Source organism: Eutrigla gurnardus (assembly GCF_963514095.1).
Source record: "Eutrigla gurnardus genome assembly, chromosome: 16".
Lineage (NCBI taxonomy): Eukaryota > Metazoa > Chordata > Actinopteri > Perciformes > Triglidae > Eutrigla > Eutrigla gurnardus.
In genome coordinates this window covers 16,469,827-16,491,616 of record NC_139927.1, presented here as the reverse complement: position 1 = coordinate 16,491,616, position 21,790 = coordinate 16,469,827, and the positions used below count along the sequence as shown (strand labels likewise).

Sequence of the window (21,790 nt, the reverse complement as noted above, 5' to 3'; positions counted from 1 at the left end):
TTAGCTGTAAAGTTGACCTTGAATTATGAAGCTAACTTTGTTAGCCGATCCAGATGGATCCAGATCCAGTAAGGTTTCTGCCTGGGGTTCTGCTCTACTGCTTGTGTTGGAAAGTTGGGAAAATGACTAGAGTTCTGTTTGGATTATACAGCTTTTCCCACGAAAGACACCCAGTAGATCCTGCAGAACCTGGTTCATGTGGAAGTAATAATCACTAAAAAGACACCGATCTAAAGACCTGAAACTGTGGCTCATTGCTGGCAAAAAAGAGGAACTGACGCTGAGGTCATGAAAACACTCCCCTGAGTTAAACTACAGCTCAGCCTTACTGAGCATGTTTGCACAGTATCGCTGACTGTGTTTGCACCATATGGCCCATAGCCTGCCTCCAGGTGATCATGTTGTACTGGAAACCAGAAACTCTTACATAACAGCCCACCAGCCTGTCAAAGGGGCCACACTCTTTCCCTCGCTGTGGTATCTGGGAGAACTGGTTGCATGCTGACTCGCCCTCAGGCTGCAACACAAATACTATAGACTCAAACTTAAGTGAAAGGCTATAGTCTTCAACTATGAATGTCGTTCACAATGACAATGACCCTCTTTATGCCTCTGGCCCGATTTGGTGTTGTGATTGGTGTGATCTAATCTCAAAATGATCTCGAGTAAATCGTATTTTTATTCTTGTCAACTTTTGAATGATGACAAAAAGTGCTGTTTCTGTTTTGTTTGTTTGTCTCGTTTTTTTGTGGTGTAGTAAATGGCCTATGGCTGCATTTCATTGTGTGATCCTGTGTTGCAAAACAGCAATAAATAATCCCTGAATCCTGTTTACATCCCCTTAAACCCTCAAATTAGACTGAGCTGAGAGTAGACAGGGGAGGAGGACACCACAGTATCACGCCTCAACTGATTTATAAGAGCACATGACGAGACGTTGAGGTCAAGCTGAAACGACATCTCAAGTATCTAGCTTGAAACAGGACGGACGGCGGGACAGGAATTTTATTAGGGATAAACAACAGGTTGATCGGGATAGTCGTGAATATTGTCAAGTGAGTTGGAAAAAAAGGATACAAAAATATATTTGAAATGTATTCTTCCTTTATATATGTAGCGAAACCTTATGATATATGATAATCGTATTTAAGATTATTACATTTTTTTAGAAAAAAAAATAGTTTGAAATTGTCTGAAAGTGTGTGTGTGTGTGTGTGTGGGGGGGGGGGGGGGGGGGGGTTCACTGTATAAAGGCGACATTCAGGCTCATTTGGTTTCTGGGTAAACCCTAATTGTGTCTCAATCCAGATCAGATGGACTTAATATCAGACTTCATATCAGAATGCATAAACAACAAGCCCAACTTCCAATCATGACTGATGACGAGGATGAGGAGAGTTTCTCATTATTATGTGTTCTTCTTCTATGTGTTGAATCTAAAAGCTGCATCTCGACACCACACCCAGGATACTGAGGTACATTTAGAGGGTTAATTACATGTAAACCTATAGCCTGTCTCTGTTTATTCACAGCTGAATGATTAATTCAATTACAGCTCAGAGCATATTGATCTTGCTCTATTGGTCCACCTTGGGCAAACAATTCCCTCATGCAGCACTGGCAATTAAATAAATACAAAGAAAAGAAAAATTGCTAACAAGTGGCTAAATGAGACTGATGTCAGTATCGTTTGTTTGCAAAAAAAAAAATGTTCTTCAAAAATCCAAAATCCAAAGATCCCATTGGGTTTTTGTTGATGGAATTAGGGCGATGCTAACTAGCTAAAAATATGCTTGTTAATTTCTTATTTTATTTTACAGAATAACAAGTTGGCCTACCAAAAGACATAATCCCTGCAGCACTGGTTGCACGTGTTAATTGCGAGCTAACCTCTACGTGAACACACAGCCATGAAATAAATATCTATCTGCTCCTCTCAGTCTCATAAATAAAGCAAAGTGCGACGTGTTTGCAAAGTGTCAAACTTTTCCTTTAGAAATCCATCCGTCTTCTGAGGCCTCAGAAACAAACACATTGATTAAAAAGAAAATTGTGACTTACAGCGATTTCCCTACAGGCGGACATCGATATTCCAGTGCCTTCGATTTGTTTCAGTGCGTACTCCTTCTCATCTTTCCTGTAGAGATGAACAGAGAAGACAGGTGCAACATTATAGTGACAGCACACATTGTCTTTATCAACACCAACCTCAAGTACTCAGTTGTCGCCTGGATCGCTGCCCTTGAATTATTTCACCCTTGACACAAAGACAGATGCTCACAGGCTTTCGGCTCAGGCTGCTCTTTGCTTCTACTTTCTAGCATTTGCAGCACAGGCCCTTGCAAATCACATTTTTGTATGAAAAGCGGTTCATGAGTGAAATCTGAGGCTGGCAGGGCGGAGCATGATCAGCAGACGGATATTGATTATTTGAGACAAGCAGTATTCCGGCTTATGAAATACAACCTGAGCAGAGAGCAGTGGAGAGAAAATGGGGGCTAAAAGGAAACTATTTCCCCTTTGAAACAGTGCGAAGAGGCACGGTTCAAATGTAAACACAAGCTGTGGTCGGCGTCCAAGTACAACTTAATTCCGTGAGCAGCCTGGACAGATAAAAAAAAAAAGGTTCAGCCTAATTTGCATGGGAGATGGTCGTGGATTAAGCAGAGCTCTCAGGCACACACGTCTAATACTAATTGAGATGCTCAAAAGAGCTCAAACCACTTAATCTTTTCGCCTGTAAACAAACTTTCCTCATAAGAATTTAGTCAAAATAAGATAATGTTGGTGCAAAAGCAGAGGAAAACCAGCTCCTCCACAAAATCCTGCAGAGATCTTGTCCATTTTAAAGGGGAGTGCCACCTAAACTAATAATTCCAACATGTTATTTTCATGGCTGAGGAATGTTCAATCTGTGAACATCTCCTCTCCGTGTCCGAGGCAGAAACCAGAGGAAGTGCATCTCAAAGAAAGTAAGGTGTGTATCTGCTCCGTAGACAATGAAGGGGAGACTGCTTCTTTATTGGTTACTTCCCACCAAAGGGAGACAGTGTGACAATCTGATGAATCTCTCACCAGGCGCTCAGAATACTGTGGCGCTGCAAAGTGCTTGTGCATTTTCAGCCTCTCGAAGAGAACAGTTAACACGAGGCTGAATGGCCAATCTGAGGGCTCCCTCTCACTGACTGAGTCAATAGCTGCTCGGGGGTCCAACAGTGAGGGACACAGCAAAAGATCTACCCACATCCAATCAACACCCGGGCGGGTAATGGTCGGCATGGTTGGTTCTTGGCTCTTTGGCTGGTTTTCGCCAGCAGCATGGGCCTCTTTAATGGCGCGGTTCGAAGTCCCATTGTGCCTCTCGCAGACTGTGGTCTGCAGATGCCCATGCTGAAGAAGACCATCAGAGACGAGCTGCCCAGCAACCGTCTGGACGAAGTTAACGGCTCGAATTCACAAAGTCAATTAAAAGTTCAATCGAAGAAATTAAAGTGACACATGAGACAGTCGTTAATCCCGCAGTATGAATACTGTGTGTGATTCTTATCAGTTTTTATTGGGACGTGTTGGGACGTGTTGGGCGGTGTTGGGTGGTGCGAATTATGCACATTTTTCATTTGCGTGAGTTGATATATTTCATTCCTAGTTTGTATATTGAATAAAAAATACTCATCATGGTGAAGTGACAAGTGAAAAATAGAGCCGGATTTAAAAATTGTACAAATTAACAAAAATATTAGCAATAATCTGTCCGTCTGTCATGATACAGGGGGTTACGATTCAATATATTGCGATGTATTGCAAAACTGTAAAGGATTACTTCACCCCTTCACGTTAAGCTTCGTATCGTTAGACACATTTAGAAAAATGACGCTGAGGGGTCTGACGAAGTGGAATATTTTCAGTCGATTTTTGGCATCTTTTTAAATAAGCCCTTAGATGCGCTAATTACACGATACATCCCAGGTGGAAAATCCATAACAACCCTGAGGATGTTATTACCTTACAGCATTAAAGAAGCTCTCAGCAGATGAGTTGACCTTCTGACCTCACGTCACATCTCTGTTATCCGGTGTTGTAGAGATGAACACGACAAGACACAGCCTGCAGCTCTGACTCTGCTGAGAGAGTCGATGAAGAGCAGAGTATCTGAGTCATCTTGTTTGCTGGAAAACCGCACATGACGAATGCCAATGACAAGTTAATGGCTGTACCACTCCCTCACTCTCCCACATAAAGTGAAGCTCGGGCCGTCGGTTGATACTGGTCTTTTGTAAGGAAATTGTATCATTGTAAGTTGGTCACTGCAATGCGTGTGGTCAGGGTCACCATGAGACTGGAACCATTGGCATTTTAGTCTATATGCTAACATCTGAAAAAAAAAAATTTCCTGTGGAATTCTGACTGGTGTATTTATTTATTTATTTGTATGTCTTTTACTATGGTTTGTAATTTTCTATGGACCGTTTCTCTGTCCTGAATAAAGTATTGATTGAACGACTGATATAGACAACAAACACCGGATGTGGTTTTGTCGCAATTGGCCAATGCCTGAAATATGGATGGGACGAATCGTGATAAAAATGGAACTAGATCGTTGTGAATTTCCATTATCTGGACATTTTAAATATTGAAAGAGCTGTCTTAGGGCTTATTCAGACCTAGCTTGTTGTTCAGAAACCAGAGGCCTGTACTACGAAGCGAGTTCAACATACCCAGGGTATCTTTCAGTTATCCAGCTTAAGTAACCCTAACAAAGGCAATCAGAGGTAAGCGGTCACATGACGCTGGTTATCAACTCGGTAAGTCAAGTTATGAGCACGTGCGGCGTTTGCAGCATTTGACCAATCACAAACATGGATCAGTCTACGGGCAGCAGAGCGGCAAATTTCACGTATGAGGAGCGAACCATAATCATACAGAAATACAAAGAAGTTAATATAATACAGGCAAAAGGCAACACAGTTGCTGCTGCAAAATGCAGGAAGGACAGCTGGCAAAAACTCATTAATAGTCTTATTATATCACTGTCCCATCATAAGGGCGAGAGTAGATCTGACTATAATTACATTTGCGTATTCCATTAAATGAATGTGTTGCTTGGATGTATTCTGATAGTGTGGTGTTTGACAATATCAGCCACATTCTTTCAACTACAATCCCGGTGGTGTAAAACGGGCTTGGGACAAGTAAAAAAATATATAAAAACATAATTCAAAGCGGCACTGTAAGTGCTCGACTCCAACGTATCGCACTGGCAACATAGGACTCGAGGAGCTGACACAGATAAGTCATTCATATAAAAAATGGGTTTTGCCGATCTCTGAACACTCTCGCTCCCCTAAGGGACCCTCTCACGATCCGCGCACCGAGGAAAATGGCATCATCTTCTAAAAATGATGATGCCATTTTCCAAGAGAACTGATTGGTCATCTAAACACAACTGCAGCGTAAGTTACCATGGCGATGTACCCCGGTAAGACGTAAACAAGCGCCATAGGACTGAAAATCCAGAGTTAACCTTAAGTCACTAAGCCCACATTTGTGGTATGGCCTCTGGAGTGTTTCCCGCTAGACCGGTTCGTTTTAGCATATCTAAACACATGAATCACACTCTGTTTGGAAACCAACTAACCAGAGCTGCCTGTGGGGGTTGGGTGTTTGGGCTCCATGGAGTGTTTTATTTGAGGCGAGAATGCAACCGACCCACAAACTGATACAACTCCTGCCGTACTCTGCACTATTGCAAAAAAAAAATACATAAAGCAGACAACTGCACTGTTGCAACAGGTGACACATTATGTTTACATCTCATTTACGTCCAGGGTTTAGCTCAGGTTTAGCTAGCGGTCATCACGAGTCGTGACGTATACACGCTGTCGGAAATGATCAATTTTTGAGGGGATTTGAACAAGAATGGAATACAATACAGGAAATAGTTTCAGATGGAATAAAACACAGGAAATAAATTAAAATAAAACACAGGAAATAAATGAAGATAGAATAAAATACAGGAAATAAATTAAAATATAATAAAATACAGGTAATACATTAAAATCGATAAAATACAGGAAATACATTAAAATAAAATAAACTACAGGAAAACAGTGCCGAGCAAGGTGTGTTTGCTTATGTCTCACGTGTGTGTGTGTGTGTTAAATCAAATGTTGACGTTTAAGATGGAGAGCGTGCGCGAGCCTGGCTTTTACGTTCTGTTCACTGTCACGTGAGAGATGGTAAAGAAGTAGAATGGAGCAGCTGCAAGTCTAAAAAAAAAACTTTGTCTGTGTGTTACAGCAGGGTGGCCAGGAACAGGGACGTTTTAAGGAACATTAATGTGTTTTAATGTGTTGTTTATGGGGGAGAGAGGAGGAAGAGGAGGAGGGGGAGGAGGAAAGGGAGGAGGGGGGGACCGTTGGTGAGTGAGTGAGTGCGTTACATGAAAACAAAAACACAGGGACACGGGTTATCGCTAACGGGGAGGTCCACATCTAACGCCCCCGGTTAACGCGCGGTCGCGGCGACGGGAGAGAACGCGTCGCCGCTTTCCGTCGGTACAAAACATCAACAACAACAACCGTTCGCGGTTCTCTTACCCGTCTTTGCGCTTAGCTTTATAAACGTGCCCGTAGGTGCCTCGACCCACTTTGCAACCTTCATATTCGAACAGATCTTCCACTCTCTCTCTCTCGGCCGCCAGCTTCGTTTTGAAGTCGTAATCCATTTCGACCCATAAATGCGTCTTAATTTACAATAAAATAAAATATTAATTATTACATGCATTAATTAAATAATCTTGGTCGTTTTTTATTCCCCCACCATTTCCTTGTTTGGGATTTTGGTCTGCTCCGCTTAATGTTCACTGGCTCGTTGACGTTTCTAATTGGCGCGCGGGGCTCGCCGGGAAACGTAGTTCTTCGGAGCGGGCGCCGCGGTTCGTCAAGCTTGGAAGAGGAGAAGGAAGAAAACTACAACCCGCGTTTCTCGCTGCGGTTCGTTGCACTTTGCGTACACACGAGCGCTCGTGAGCGGCGGCTTGGACTTCATGGTGTAAAAAACATGGTGTGTTTACTTTATAGTCTTCATACACATTAATAAATGACCCCTGTTAATGGCGTTAATTTCATGTGTAACCATTATCAAGGTAACACAACATCCATGTGATATAGCAGGGAAAACATCTAGGCCTAAATTAAGTTCCCTCTGAAATATAAATATAACAATATTAATTTGTTATTGTTAGGCTATTTAAGGTGAAAATACATACACATAACATACTCACAATGTCACCGTCCTCTTGATACCTTCATTTAATTTAAACATTTTTTTTTTAATCGTCATTAATTCCAATTTGGCTGATTAAAATGCACGTGATCACAAATTCAACTGCGATAGGGCTCATTTTACGACAGGTGTTTCTATTCTACATATAGTAGCCTGATATTATTTTGACTTATGAAAACAACACAAATTGTGTCAAGTTACTTTTGGGCCTTTTATTGCGGTGGGAGAGCGTGAGAGTAAGAAGGGCCAAAGAGAGGGACGACAAGGTTTAAAAGAGGGCCGTAGGGCGGAATCGCACCGAGGACCGCTGTAGGAAGTCTCGGTGCATTGGACGTAAACTACTACTGAGCTATCAGCGCACTTTACTATCAGTCAAATGTAGTGGTTCCCTTATTATGGGGCAGTCATTTTATACGACTATTAATACTATTAATACGACTTACGAATTCACACAGTCGGCGAGTTTTTGCCAGCTGTCCTTCCTGAATTTGGCAGATGCAGATGAAGGTGCTTTTTGCCTGTATTGTTTAACTTCTTCGTATTTCTGTAAGATTATGGTTTGCTCCTCGTACGTGAAATACGCCGCTCTGCTGCCCGTAGACTGTTCCATGTTTGTGATTGGTCAAATGCTGTAAACCCCGCCTCTTTTATGTGCACGCGCTCATAGCTCGAAAGGGAAACCCTGGGTTGATTTAGCGAGTTGATAACCAGCTTCGTGTGACCTTACCTCTGATTGCCTTTGTTAAGGTTACATAAACTGGATGACAGAAATATATCCTGGGAACTTGAACTCGCTGCCTCAGGAATAACATAATCACAAGTGTCATTCATATTTACACAATCAAAACATCAGAGAAGCATTCGTTTACATAGAATTTTGCCTTAGAATATGGGAGCTCTAAAATAGTATAATATATTATAATAGCACTGTATTTATATAAAAATAGGTCAAACAGTCCCACGTTTTAAGATGTGGACTCAACTTAACGTCACTTGCTGTCATACAGTCATAATATCCTTCTAAAATAATAATGTGGTTTACTGTAGTTGTTTGTATGGAGCCACAGCACGCTAGGCTGTAAAAAAAAAAAAAAAGAACGTCACGTGAGGAAACCCCTGTTTTTACATTGAGTGATAGGGCCATGAACCAATTGCGTGTCACAAACCAGAGCTCCAAAGGCCAATAGGCTCGACGCGAGACTGACGTAGACACCACGACAGTATAAATTCGCCGGGCCATCTCTATTCAGTGCTTTACACAGTATGGCCGGCGATATTAGCTAGCACTCGCTAACGGTATTCTCTGCAAAAGGGAAGACGGTAACTCAAGAGAATCAACATCTGGATTGCTTAAAAGGACTGTACCTCAATAAATTATAACTGCTCGAAAAAGGATTAATCAAGTTGTAAACGTTACAACCGAAGTTTAATTTTTTTTTCGTTGGGTGTGTTGTCTCACGATGGAAGATAATGGTGCACATTTCTTCGAGGGGACCGAGAAGCTGTTGGAGGTGTGGTTCTCTCGGCAGGATGAGACCAAAGGAACCGGGGACCTCCGTACCATCCCGAGGTTGGTGTCGTTTGAATGTCTCAGGTGTCGTGTCAGACCCTCAGCAGCAGCAGCAGCAGCAGCAGCGTATGCGAGGAAAAAAACGTTGGCTGAAACGCCGGCCACATGCTTGGCTTTATCCCTGTGGTTCATTTCGTGACAGGTTAACGCGAAAACGTTGTTATCCAGACGAATGAACGTAGCTCGTCCTCGGTTAGCTAGCTAGAAGCGCAACAAAATGACACGGGAGTCCAGTACCAGGGAGCTAGCTAACGCACTTACTCGAAAATGGCCACCTCCCCCTTTAACAGTGGCACTTCAGAGCTGAGTCATTCATTCTTCTCCACTGAGGAAAAGTATGGCCGCTAACACTTGTGTATATATTTTCTGGCACAATCCCTCACCTGTTACGGTGAGCGACGGAAGAATGGTAAAATGTTTAACATCCGTCTTGTCAGAAACCTGGCAACCCGTTTACAGCTAACCATTAGCTAGCTGGCTAGCTAGCTAGCTCATAACCATCCATCCTCTGCTGTTTTCATACTCGCGTAAAGTGAACGAGGCTAACGTTGCCTTAATAATCTTAGATTTGGTGGCAACATTGAGCGGGCTGGATCTTTTTTTTATTATTTCGTATTATTATTTCGTATTTTATCCTTTTATGGATGCGCACGCGTTTTTTATTGCCCCCCTCCTCCTCCCCCGCGATGATCTCGCTACGCTACATTTCAGCAAAGTATACTTCGGTACTTAATTAACATAGTCCGTCTGGCTTTGACAAATGTGTTTGTTTTGTATGTAAATGTGTAAGGTTATATTTTTCTGCGTCATCCAACGACCACTCACTAAAGATGTCAAGCATGTGGTCGCCCGTCGTCACCGCGTGTTTCCTCACTTGCGACATTTGGCCGTCAAACACGAGTCACAGATCCCTCGCATGTTAACTTTCTGGCCAAAGCGCTGGTATTTGTTTTGCTATGAATGCAAACTGGACAGTCTGATATTAGATAAGACACTGAGTGATCAGGAAGTGTTTGGGAGGTCATTATTGATATGTACGTTGTTGGATTGTGTGTGTGTGTGTGTGTGTGTGTGTGTGTGTGTGTGTGTGTGGAAGTTTGTCATAGATCATACACTCCCAAGACATGCTGTAGGTTTTGCCTTAAAGTGCATGTCGGTCCCTGTTCCGGTCACGTTAACAGACATGTAGGCACTCTCCACCCAGTTCTTCCTGATTGGCTAGAAGGTCTCCCTTCTGTGATTTGCTTAGAGGCACACAGTCAAAGAAAAGGGTATGACTTGTCTGGGTGATGGGACATTTGAGAGAAGTGGACGTGAAGGCAGACTTTTGACCCACTAAATGTGTTGCCACTTTTAATAAAATGTGGTGGTTGATAATCCAACTGAAATGAACACCCCTGCAGCACATCCTTCCCATGACTGGTTAAAATCATCCCACATTTTTCTGAGTTTTATTCTTTTATCCTCTGGCAACCGCCTAACACTACCTGTTACTGCAGTGCTGCATTACTAAGTGAAAGGTTCAAGGCTAAATCAGCTCACACTATGAGTGACTCGTGTGGTCATTAACCAGATTACGGGGGTCCGTGTGTGGGTGTATGTATGCACGACTGCCATTAATTTACAGCAAGAGGGCAGATTAACGGCTCAGAGAGACGCTGTCAGTGGATCAGGCTCGCTGGACATCAGCCAATGTCCAAATAAGTCCACAAGGGCATCTGATTCACAAATGTGGGAGCTCGCTCGCATTACCTCTGCCGTCCTTCACCAGGGAAGCTCTGCAGCCGTCTGCAGCCGGCTCCTGAATGCCACTTAGTGTCACATCTACACACTTCAAAAAATGTGCAAGCGACTGTCCTCATGGTGCTGCAGCTGAATGTTAAGTTGTGACATCTTGAATTTATTGAGTCTAATGGTTTAGTTTTTATGTTGCCATCCCATCTGTCATCTTGTTGAGCCACGTAACCCCACATCTTGGCTGTGGATGAAAAACTCTCTGCTGGCATTTTTATTTATTTTTTAATCTGGTCCTTTTTCTTAGAGACCAGTCTCTTTTCTTTGAGGAAAATCTGATCCCGCTGAGCGACCAGAAATAGCCTGTGGTGTACATTTCACACCGGAATGGAAGCTGACCCAGGTCTCCAGTAACGCTGGCCCTCTGGTATGAAGCTGGCATTTCGCAACAGCTCTGATGTCATCTATGGAGGGAAAAAGTTGTGACCGTGGGATGCGCACTTATTTGTTTAAACTTTATTTTCATAGCTATTGTATAATTCTGATCTGTCTGGCACTGTATTGTGGCAGCAAGGGCAGACATGACAGATGGACAAGGAGGAACATGGTGCACAACTATAAAAGCTAGCTTGTTTGGCGTTTTAGCTTGTTGTGTGACATGATTGTTTTGTCTTCCTTTCTTGTGGGGAGCAAAGTTGATTCTAAGGCCCAAAACATGCAGGCTGTTCAGTTACTGCTGTTAAGTGTGGAGTTTATTCACGTGGAAGACATTTTGGAGCACTGGCATGAGGTTTAGTCCCCCAGTCATCTGTATCTGTAGGCTTTTATCTTGGGTTACAATGGGGACAGACTATTTTGGTCCTTCTGATGGAGGCTGTATTTAGCAGATAAACTTTTCTCTGACGATACAGAGGTCTCCTCCACATCCATGTGTGAACACAATTTGTGAATTACGTGTATGCATATTCACACTTTCTGAAACGGGTGGATGTGATTTACTTAGACAGCAAGTTCATGCGTGGCTGTTCACACCTGCTCTCTGACTAGAGCTGTCGCTGCCTGTTAGAGGACCAGCGCTGACAGGCTAGTTAGCCACAATTCTCATTCAGAGGTTCCCCAGAAAAGGCTGTCGACTCAACGTGGCCCCGTCCATCCCTCAGAGGGTGAGCTATGCACTGTTGGCTGCTGGTAAATTCTCCATTGATCGTGGCCAGTCTCTCTTTCTCTACCGGCCCTCACTGTGCTTCCTTCTGGACACCCTGAACGGGTCCGCCCTCCCCTCCTGAGGTCGTAACGAAAACATGACGTAGCTGTATTTGCACTGCAGCTGTCTTGAGTGGTGGTGGGGGGTTAGAAGTAGCCCTGCTGTTAAGGAGAGCGCTGCCTGTGTTGTCTGCCCCAGCCTGTGATTTCAGTTGGAACAGGAACGATGGACTGGGGCCAGTATCCAAAATAGTCTCTTCCATATCAGTTTGAGATAATTGCTCATTTGATTCCTGGTATCACCCCTATACTCCGTGATCCTCACCCCCTGTTGCGACTTACCCTGCAGGGCATTACTCTGGAGGAGTGTATGTGCTCTCCTTTTTGAAATGTGGTCAAAACTACTGTGTATGTGTTAGGGTTGCACATCTCTTTGTGATAAACGGTTCAATATGCATCTAGATACACAAGTTACGATTCGATTCAAAAACAATATCCTTTTAATACAGACCGAATCGATTCCATACAGTGTAAGAACGATACGATTCGATTCTATGGTTAATATTTGTTGTAGATATTTTATAAAATAAAGATGCCAATTCTATGAAAGTGACAGTACAATAGTTTCTTTTCAAATATGTAGAATACCACATATCCCCAAACATTGTGGCTGTATGGCACTGGCAAAAAAACAACAACAGAACAACAGAATCACATGTCAATGTATTTATTTTTAGACATGGACCAAAAAAAAGTCTGTCTGAATCGTTGGCTGGCGGTCACAGGACAGTGTCGTGGACGCTACCCGTGCTGCGGCCGCCTCTTGTGGCGCAAGTTGAGACACAAGCGATTGACATTCAAAGCCGGCCGCCTCTCACGTGCGGTCGTGGAGTGCCTGCGGTCACACGGCAGCATCGCAGCCGCCTACCTGTGCTGCGCCCGCCTCTCCACCTCCACCTCCTCCATGTTCCGTGTTGTCTCTTGTTTATAACTCATACAAGCTAGCCAGCTACGGCGTTTCACGGGCAGCTTCAGCTCTCGCGTTGTTTTAGAGACGCTGGTGTAATGCCGCCCATAGATATGATGCCGCCAACCGCTTCAAAGTCTCGCGATACCCGATCCATGACTCTGTAACCGATTCATCTAGGAATTCATTGATAATTCGTATCGATTGAGGAGGCTGCTACCGATGCAGCCGTATCTCTCACTTGTTGAACCGAATACCCGGTCGCATCGGTTTATCGTTTACAACCCTAGTATGTGTGTACTAAAAATGTGTTAAATGTATATCAACATGCCAATTGTTTTTCATTTCTTTTTTCTATTTCTAGGTTTGAGTGGGACAAACTTTTGGAGAATGTGCATTGTTTGATCATAAGTGTGACAAAGTCTGACAAGCAGGAAGCTTATATACTCAGGTGAGTTCTGGCTCTTTCCATGCAGTACGTCTCCTACTGATTTAGAAGGCAGGCAGGATTAGACGGCGGTCACCTGTAAGCCGCTTGCACAGTCTGCGTCTCAGGTGATGAGACATGCATCACATGCTGAACACCCTTTGTTGTATAAGTTGTATCCAAGGTAAATGGTCCTCATTTATATAGCACTTTTACAGTGTTGACTGACATTCACCCATTCACACACACATTCACACACCGACGGCGGAGTCAACCACGCAGCCAGCTCGTCATGAGCAATTAGGGTGAGGCGTCTTACTCAGACGCCAGGCACTCGGCTAGGAGGAGCCGGGGATCGAACCAGCAATCTTGCGGTTACCAGCCAACCCGCTCTACCTCCTGAGCTAATGCCCCCCCAATCTTGTATATCTAGTGCTGATAGCGAGACGACCGCTATCAGCACTCGAAGCAAAGGAGACGCGTTCTGTCATACTGAAGAATCCAAAAAGTCTGGTGGTAAAACAAACAGGAAGTGTTTTTTTCTCGCAGTCAAAAATAAACTGCTGTTATGTCGAGTCAAATACAGACCACAAGCTGTATTCTACAGGCCAAGTAGTATTAAAGGACCATACCAGTCTAATTCGGAATTCTCTCAATCAGCAGAGATTTAGTCTTCAACACATCTCGAGTACATCACTCACTTAGTAGAGCTCAGCCTACCCGTTTTAACCGCCGTTCACCGCCATTCGTTCTCTACGAGACTGTTCTGTTTCTGGGGTTATGTAATTCTACCTTGTGCACTTGTTATTTAAGTATGGCTAGCCAGTAATATCAAGTTCAAGAGAATCTCATTTCGGCATACAACGACCTCAATAACGAGCACGACCCCTTTTACTTTCTGCACAAGGAACACGTGTTCCCTTGGCTGCATCCTATTGGCCAAAAGTTCTCTGGCTGGCACTGATTGGTCTTTGTAACCAGGAAGTGTTGATGTAAACAATGCTTGTGTGAGATACCGCTCAACGTTGGTTTACGATCCACAATTCAATGTAGAGAAGATACTTCCCAATATGCAATTTTGGTAAACATGCTAGAGGTTCATGTAAGCTAGCTGGCCGATGTTGTCAAGGGACAATGCCATTTAGAAATCCCTGATTTTTATTTATCATCTTTCAAAGCATCGTTTGTGTCAAATGGGTGTGATGTTCCACGTTGATAGAGCAGGGTGTACAACAATGTCGTCAAACGGCAACCGTCCTGAAATAACTTCTGCCACGTGGTTGAAGCTACCATGCAGCAAGTTGAGACAAATATCCAGAGAATTTTTCAGTCGAGCTCCTCTTGCCGACATCCACAATCACAAGTGATTTTATTATTTTTAGTGCTGCAACTATCAAATATTTTTGTAATGGAGAAATCTACCGATTATTCCATCGATTAATAGAGTAATTGGATAAAAAAATGATTGTATATACATTGTATAGAGTTCCCATATGCACTGTTAATTTCTTAACACATTCAGTCAATGACTATAAACAGGAATAAAGATAAGAAAGAGAGGGGAAAAAAAGCTAAAGATGAATCTTTTTTTTCTCAAACAAGACCTAAACCAAAACCTAAGTTGTTTAAAAATAAACATATTACAAGCAGTGTTAAATGTTATAATCATGTCTGACTCCTCACTGCCCCGGTTTGTGGCTGCCTGATGCTGGGACGCTGCATGGAGGAGGGCTACTCAGCTCACCACGCACCTGTCCCGGTACCGGTTGTGTTTTTGGTGCTTTTTTTTTAACGATTCGGAACGACGCCGCTCCGACAGTAAAGGGAGCGTTCCCAGCCTGGCTCTGGCCGTACTGCACAATGTCGGTCAAACCGGTTCTTGAAACTACACCGGACCGCCCGGTTCACGACACCGTCTCGGACCGGTTTCTTACAGTGCGAGGGGAGACGGGTGTTACGGGCACAGCAACTTTCTGTACGAATAAAACGATCGACAGTTGTCTTAGTTTATAACACTCAAGTCACTCTGCGTGATTACTTTTCCCGGCCCCTACTCGGCCTCTGATTGGCTCACACTGTGGTGATTCATCTCTGTGGTGTGGAGAAAAAAACATGACGCTACACACATAAACAGACCGGTGGAACAAGGAACATATTTAACTGCACTTCACTGATTTGTGGTCACATGTGCGCCCTAAATGGTCACACTCTGGAGCCCTGGCTTCCTCAAAAACGGAGTGACTCGAATAATCGTTTCGGCCCTAATCATTTGCCCCGACGATGCGTTCGATTGAGAAGGAGGCCCGTAAATGTTTAATGTGTGCTGTAAGCGGGGATTTAACTGCTAATCTTGGAAATGTTGACACAATGCTTGACAAATTTAGCTGCACAGGACGAACAGGGGGGGGGGGGGGGGTTGATTGTCTCCTGCTGACCTCTGTTCTGTGAGCTCGGTGTACCTACAGTGATAATAGCGGTGCATGATGGGAAATAATCACGTTTTATATTGACTTATACAGCGAGGACAGCTGTTTAACAATGTGTTTTGTTTTTGCTTCTGCAGTGAGAGTAGCATGTTTGTCTCCAAGAGACGTTTCATTTTGAAGACATGCGGAACCACCCTCTTACTGCAAGCACTGGTGCCTCTGCTGGAACTCGCCAGGGAGTACTGCGGTTTCGATGCCATCGAGGTAGGAACTGTCGAACCAAAACCCTCATTTCTGTAGCCATCATGCATGTTGGAATGTGTAACTGGATTTTGAAATTCATATTTTACAGATTTTATTTACTTTCTGTTTTTAAGAGCTGCGCCTGAGACAAAGTCCTAATCAACTGTGTTGACATGGCAATAAATTCTTCAGCTCTTCATCTCATGTTTCTTTACGCTTTTTTTTTTTTTTTTTTTTTTTGCAGAATTTCTTCTACTCCCGCAAGAACTTTATGAAGCCAACCCATCAAGAGTTCCCTCATCGAAACTTCCAGGAAGAAGTGGATTTTCTCAGCCAGATTTTCCCAAGTACGTAACATTCTATTCTTTTTTTGTCGTTTTCTTTTTTTTGTCTTTTTCTTTTTTTTATATTTTGTCTGTCCCATTTTTCATTCTGGGAAAAAAACTCAAATGCGCCTAGTAGTGTTTCACCAAATTGGAGGACCTATATTCAGTTTCTTAACTATCCTCCATTCTGATTATTCAAGGGGGTCAAAACGGGTCACATGTTGATTTCACAGATGAAGACCGTTCCTAAATAATAGGATTCCTTAATAATCTGTTCTTAAAGTTACTCACTGTGACCTTGACCTGTGGCCTTTTTTCTTTTTTGTTCATCAACTTTATGTAAGTCTTTTCTTTCTGATAATTCCCAGCGGCTCCATTTTTTCCTTCTCTATCATGTTAGAGCTAGACGGCTATTTCAATTTAAACTTATTGTGAGTGAGAAGCGTCGAGACACACAACAATGTGGCGCCCTGCAAACTCTGCAAACTGGAAGTGGCTTGTTACGGTAGCACAACCGCTCTGCATGAAGGCGAAAGAATACACACGGGATGTGTTTATCTCAGTAGCAGTCGTCATTTACATTGTTTTTAATGCTTCATTGTGTAAAGTGATTCTGAACCTGGCAATTCAAAATGCCACACACTGATCCAAAAATAAATTTGATTATCTTGGCTGCAGTGATGAAAGCCAAGTTTAAAAAATAGTGATTGTTCAGGGAAACGGTTTCTATGACGTACAGCCATTTTATTTATTTGTCAATGATTTATTTTTTTTCTCTCCTTTTGAATCTGAGGTCCAGTATTTAATTTTTATTTATTTTTTTCAAACTGAAATATTAATCTCAAATGTCTTAGGTATTTATTTTGTCTGAATTATGTTCATCGTAAATATAAATAAAGCAAACCTCTTTCTTTCTGCCTCCCCCAGATGGTGCAGCCTACTGTATGGGACGTTTGAACTCTGACTGCTGGTAAGCTTCACACAATTTCCTCTACTGGTTGAAACTTGATGCGCTGTCGACATATCAGTGTGCAGATTTCTAGCATTTGCTACTGCAAATTGTCAGAATAAAACAAACAAATACTAGAAAATGAGAAGGAAGCAAAAGTCTGCAGCTGATTGTAGCATTTCCACCCACGGCAGGATATTGCTACATGATAATGACTGTTGCGGCAAAGAGGTCAAGACTGTTTCTGGGTATTTCTGCTTGTGAAAGCTCTTTGAGAACCTCCCCTTTTGTCATAAACTCTGCGACCTTTTCCTGATTTTTAAAGGTCGACATCCAGGTTACTGTAGATTATACACTTGACTATGGATGAGGATATAGATGTAGAAGCCTACATCAAGTCATGAGGGAAAACGATATTTTAATGCTAAAACTTCAACCTAAACGTGAATGTGTTTTTATATGAATACACAAGGAAAACCACTGTCAAAACCTCAAACAAAATAATCCACTTTATGTGTCGCCCTCAGGTACCTGTTTACCCTGGACTTACCAGAGTACTGGGAGAACAAGCATGCGGATCAGACGCTGGAAGTTCTGATGAGCGACCTCGATCCAGCCATTATGGACCAGTTCTATATGAAAGATGGTGTTTCTGCAAGTGAAGTCACTCGTGTGAGTAGATTCCTCCATCCGCTTGAGTTAATTCCCCTAAACGGGGTGTGATGGGAACATGTTGAGATTTAGTCTTCTGCTTGTCTCATGCAGATGAGTGGAATTCGTGACCTGATACCAGGTTCTGTGATCGATGCCACAATGTTCAACCCTTGTGGATACTCAATGAATGGAATGAAGACTGATGTGAGTTGCCTGCTTACTATCTTTGTCGTTCTGGCTGCTCTTCAAGTCTCTAATGTCTCTCTGGTTTGTTATCGTTCTCCAGGGAACTTACTGGACCATCCACATCACCCCGGAGCCGGAGTTCTCCTACGTCAGCTTCGAAACCAACCTGTCCCAGACATCGTATGATGATCTGGTCAGTAAGGTGGTGGAGGTGTTCAAGCCAGGGAAATTTGTGACTACGCTTTTTGTCAATCAGGTATGTTTTGGGGTTTGTTTGTTTTTAAACAAGCTTATTTAGTGCAGGGTTCCCATGGGTCAGGGGACTCTGGAATATCAGAGAATTTTAGAAAGAATACAGGAAAGTCAGGGAATTTGATATTTTTTTTGGCATGGAATATCTATATATATTGTGCTAATTTACCACTCGTCAGCAACAAATGACATCAATCATCAATTTTCAATGTGCAGCGTTCAAGCAATGAAACGTTTTTTGTACTTAAAGCTCGCAAATGAATGTTTAAAATACTGTTGCTGTTTTATTTTAATGAAAGTTGTAATTTTTTTCTTTTTTGTTTTTTTACTCCTGCAGAGCTCCAAATGTCGCAACGTCTTTTCTCCTCCCCAGAAACTGGAGAGCTACAAGCGTCTTGACCGCCAGCTGGCTCAGTTCAACGAGTACAATTTTGTCTTTACAAGCTACGCCAAGGGCCGCCAGCAGAACCAGCAGAGCTGAGGGTTGAGGATGAAGAAGAGGCGCAAAAAGAAAGCCGGTCGCTCGGGGCTCCCCCGTTGCGACCGGCTTCACCAACCAGTAGCGAGCTTGTCGTCCTCCTCCCGCCTCCTTCTCCCTTCGTCCTCGCGCTGCTGCTGCTGCTGCTGCCGCCGCCACCACCACCACCGTTGTCATTCAGAATCTCCCGGTGCTGAAGCGGTCGCGAGCCCTAGTTTAACCTCCAGTTTGAGTTGTTTGCATTGTCGTACCTGTGACTTAGATCTCTTGCATGAAAGCTCTTTTCTCCGTTTCGATATTCTAGCTCACTCTTGCTGTGATCTTGAAGTGCATGTAGAGGAATTAAACACGCTCTGTTTGAGGCTGTCCACCTGTGCCCAGTATGCCCAGTACAACGGCCCTTTCCTGCAGGTCTCCCCCCTCATCCCCCACAGACAAGGCTTCCGCCCACACTAGACCAGAACCCTGACATGCTCAGATCAGTCCGCCTCATCAGCGATCTCAACTCTCGTCCGTTTTCCAAATCTCCACCTAATCTGCCCTTCTACCTTAGAGTTTTTGAGTGCAGTTTAAATAACTGTTTACTCACGGTACAATAATAACCTTTTTTTTCTTCTAAAAGTCTAATTGAATGTATAAGTCATGGTAAGGCCATTCTAATTGTAGTCGACATCTTTTTGGCATTTTTAAAAATGAAAACGAATGCCCTTCTTGCTGTTTAATGTTGCACTTTTGGAAATGTTTGCAGCTCGTTGGTTAATTGTAAAAGTGCACTAAAGCAAAAAAAAAGATGTTTTGCTTTGCTGGGCTCTTGAAGCCGACTTCATTTGTGCTTCTCTGACAATCATGTGGCCCCTCCCCCACCCCCACAAATAGACGCGCTTTTAAAGTTGTATGTATGAATCATTTAAGACATGCACACTTTTTCCATCCAGGCTTCCTTTTTTACAGCATGCTGTATCTATAGGAAGCCTCTGGGTCTCAACTGCCCCCCCCCCCCTTTGTCATATTCAGCACTCTAGTTTCCACATTCACCTGAAGTGGTTAAAAAAAAGAATGTAGCGGCGGTCTGTCCGTCCCCGTCTTTCGAATGTACCCCCCCTCTAGAGAAAAGCCTGGACCAGGTTTTAGCTGAATGTACCACTCCACCCTCCTCTTCCCTCACGCACGGCCCACAATGCCCTCTGCCGACCAGCCATTGTCCAACTTGCGGCAGGTCTCCCCCCGCCCCCCTGCCTGAGTCTGACAGACTGTCAGCTGGCCCCAGAACCGTGACACGGCCAGGGCCAGCCCTCCTGGCAGCGGCCGGCTCTCAATGGGAAATAATGAATCGGACACTTTTTGCTTAGTTGCCCAGCAAAGCATTTTTCTTTTTCCCCCATAATATCCATCCTCTCTGTCTCTTTCCGCCCCCATACAGAAATCTGTAAGCGCACAATGGAGGCCCACCAGTCTGAGCATGCCAGGGTGATCCCGGATCATTCCACATGTAACCGCTGCATAAACTGCCATTTTATTACATTTATTGTGCCCAGACATTTTTTTTTTTTTCGGTGAATTGGTTGAAAATGTGACTCCCCTAGCAGTTTTTTTTTGTTTTGTTTGTTTGGATCAATGCCCTTTGTCCATGGAGGGGGAACATCCTGTGACACTATGGTGCATGTGACTACTAGTGCCGTGTTGCTTGACAGTGTAGTGCAGCGCCGTCTCTTCTTCCATTTCTCGTCTGTAGGTCTGTGTGCTTCACCTCCCTCTCGTTCTTACCAGCTGGAAGCATATCCCGATGCGTTTTTGGACAAGCTAGGTTTTATGGGTTGGCTTAACTTGTATTCATCTTGTGGACAAGTGCTGAAGGCAGGTTCAGGTTTCTTATTTATGATTTAGCTTTTGTTTTTTGTATGTTTTTCGGGTCTTCTCCGCCTGCCGTTCAGTTCAGTGGCGTTCACGACTCTTCTCCTGCCAGAGAATGCAGTTTGAATTTTGAGCCGGGGAAGACGCGGCTGGAGTCTTAACCTGCTTTCAGCCATGTGGTGCAATCTGGTCTTTTTTTCTTTTTTTTTGTGCGTGTGATTGCATCAGCCTATAGCTGAGCATTCACTCTTGAAGGTGACATGTGAGCCAGTTGGACCAGTAGATGAAGTTGCAACAGAGTGGTTTCGTTTGTTTGTTTTTGTTGTTGTTTTCCCTGAGGACCAGTCTCCACTCTTATGTGAACTACTCGACTTGCTGTCAAATGAGATGATCTGCCATGACTGTTATAGGGCCTTTTTTTTAAAGGAAAAAAAGAAGAAAAAAAAGTCTCACATTTTAAACTGTTTAAAAACTACTGAAGCAGTTTAACACTAACTGTTCTTGGATGACGTACATTTTAGCCTTGTTGGTGTGGGTCATTATGCTATTGTTTTATTTTTATACAGTGAACTCAAGATGCATTTTTGCAGTTGAATGGTAATAGAATTTTATACAAAAAATATTTTGTATTTTTGCTGCGGACCAATCTTTTTTTTTTCTTTCTTTCTCTTCCCCTTTTTGTCCAACTGTTTGTTTTATTTTATTTTTTGATTGTTTTGAAACCAGTTTGCTATGGGATGACCTTTTTCAAACACTGACTAAAATCATATTTTTATTTTATTTATTTTTTTATTTTCACTTTCTCTTCCTCCTGTGACTCTCCTCCCAGAGGAAGGGAGAGTGGAAATAACCTCCCCCGGGTCAGAGAGGGCGCTATCGCAGGATGTACTGAAGGAGAAACTTTGCTGTTCTAGTTCTTTCTTTTGCTGTTCTTTGGATGGTCAAGATGTGCTAAATATATCTGTGCTACGAGCTTGATGCTTCAATAAAAGATACCTATCTGTGCAACTGCAGTGTTCTTTATTGGCTGGAGCATTTGGGGGGGGGGATGGTGAATAATATGGCCGCACCATCTCGTCACTGCAGACACCGACACACACCATCAATACATGCATAAAACAAATATATCGTTATAATGCTGTAAATGATAGAGAAAGCTTTTATGTTAATAAACATCCTGCACAATGATTCCTCCTAAAGGGGCTGTGCAGAGATGAATGTATTTATGATTTACTGCTGA

At 43.2% G+C, this 21,790-nt stretch overlaps 2 protein-coding genes across 4 annotated transcripts in view; one reads left to right on the top strand and one right to left on the bottom strand.

Moving 5' to 3' along the window:
* cdk19 (cyclin dependent kinase 19) overlaps nt 1-6,867 on the bottom strand; it is a 43,450-nt gene extending 36,583 nt beyond the window's left edge. For all 3 annotated transcript variants that reach the window (XM_084030654.1, XM_084030655.1, XM_084030656.1), the window contains exons 1-2: nt 6,597-6,867; nt 2,062-2,137 (exon numbers count right to left, since the gene is read on the bottom strand). In XM_084030654.1, coding sequence (XP_083886780.1) covers nt 2,062-2,137; nt 6,597-6,724 — 204 coding nt within the window. In that variant the 5' untranslated portion in view covers nt 6,725-6,867. The remainder of the gene's footprint in view (nt 1-2,061; nt 2,138-6,596) is intronic.
* Nucleotides 6,868-8,520: 1,653 nt separating this feature from the next.
* Nucleotides 8,521-20,970, top strand: amd1 (adenosylmethionine decarboxylase 1). The gene is made up of 9 exons (XM_084030658.1): nt 8,521-8,854; nt 13,123-13,209; nt 15,749-15,875; nt 16,099-16,201; nt 17,108-17,150; nt 17,657-17,801; nt 17,895-17,987; nt 18,070-18,225; nt 18,559-20,970. The coding sequence occupies exons 1-9, from the start codon at nt 8,745-8,747 to the stop codon at nt 18,700-18,702; spliced, it is 1,008 nt and encodes a 335-aa protein (XP_083886784.1). The 5' UTR covers nt 8,521-8,744; the 3' UTR covers nt 18,703-20,970.
* Nucleotides 20,971-21,790: the final 820 nt, after the last annotated feature.

What these genes read in the sequence shown, in the direction of transcription:
- amd1 (XM_084030658.1), top strand. Translation starts at nt 8,745, where the DNA reads ATGGAAGATAATGGTGCACATTTCTTCGAGGGGACCGAGAAGCTGTTG. An exon ending in TCTCAGCCAGATTTTCCCAA is followed by an intron (nt 16,202 to 17,107) that starts GTACGTAACATT and finishes TGCCTCCCCCAG; the next exon opens with ATGGTGCAGCCTACTGTATG. An exon ending in CGTTTGAACTCTGACTGCTG is followed by an intron (nt 17,151 to 17,656) that starts GTAAGCTTCACA and finishes TGTCGCCCTCAG; the next exon opens with GTACCTGTTTACCCTGGACT.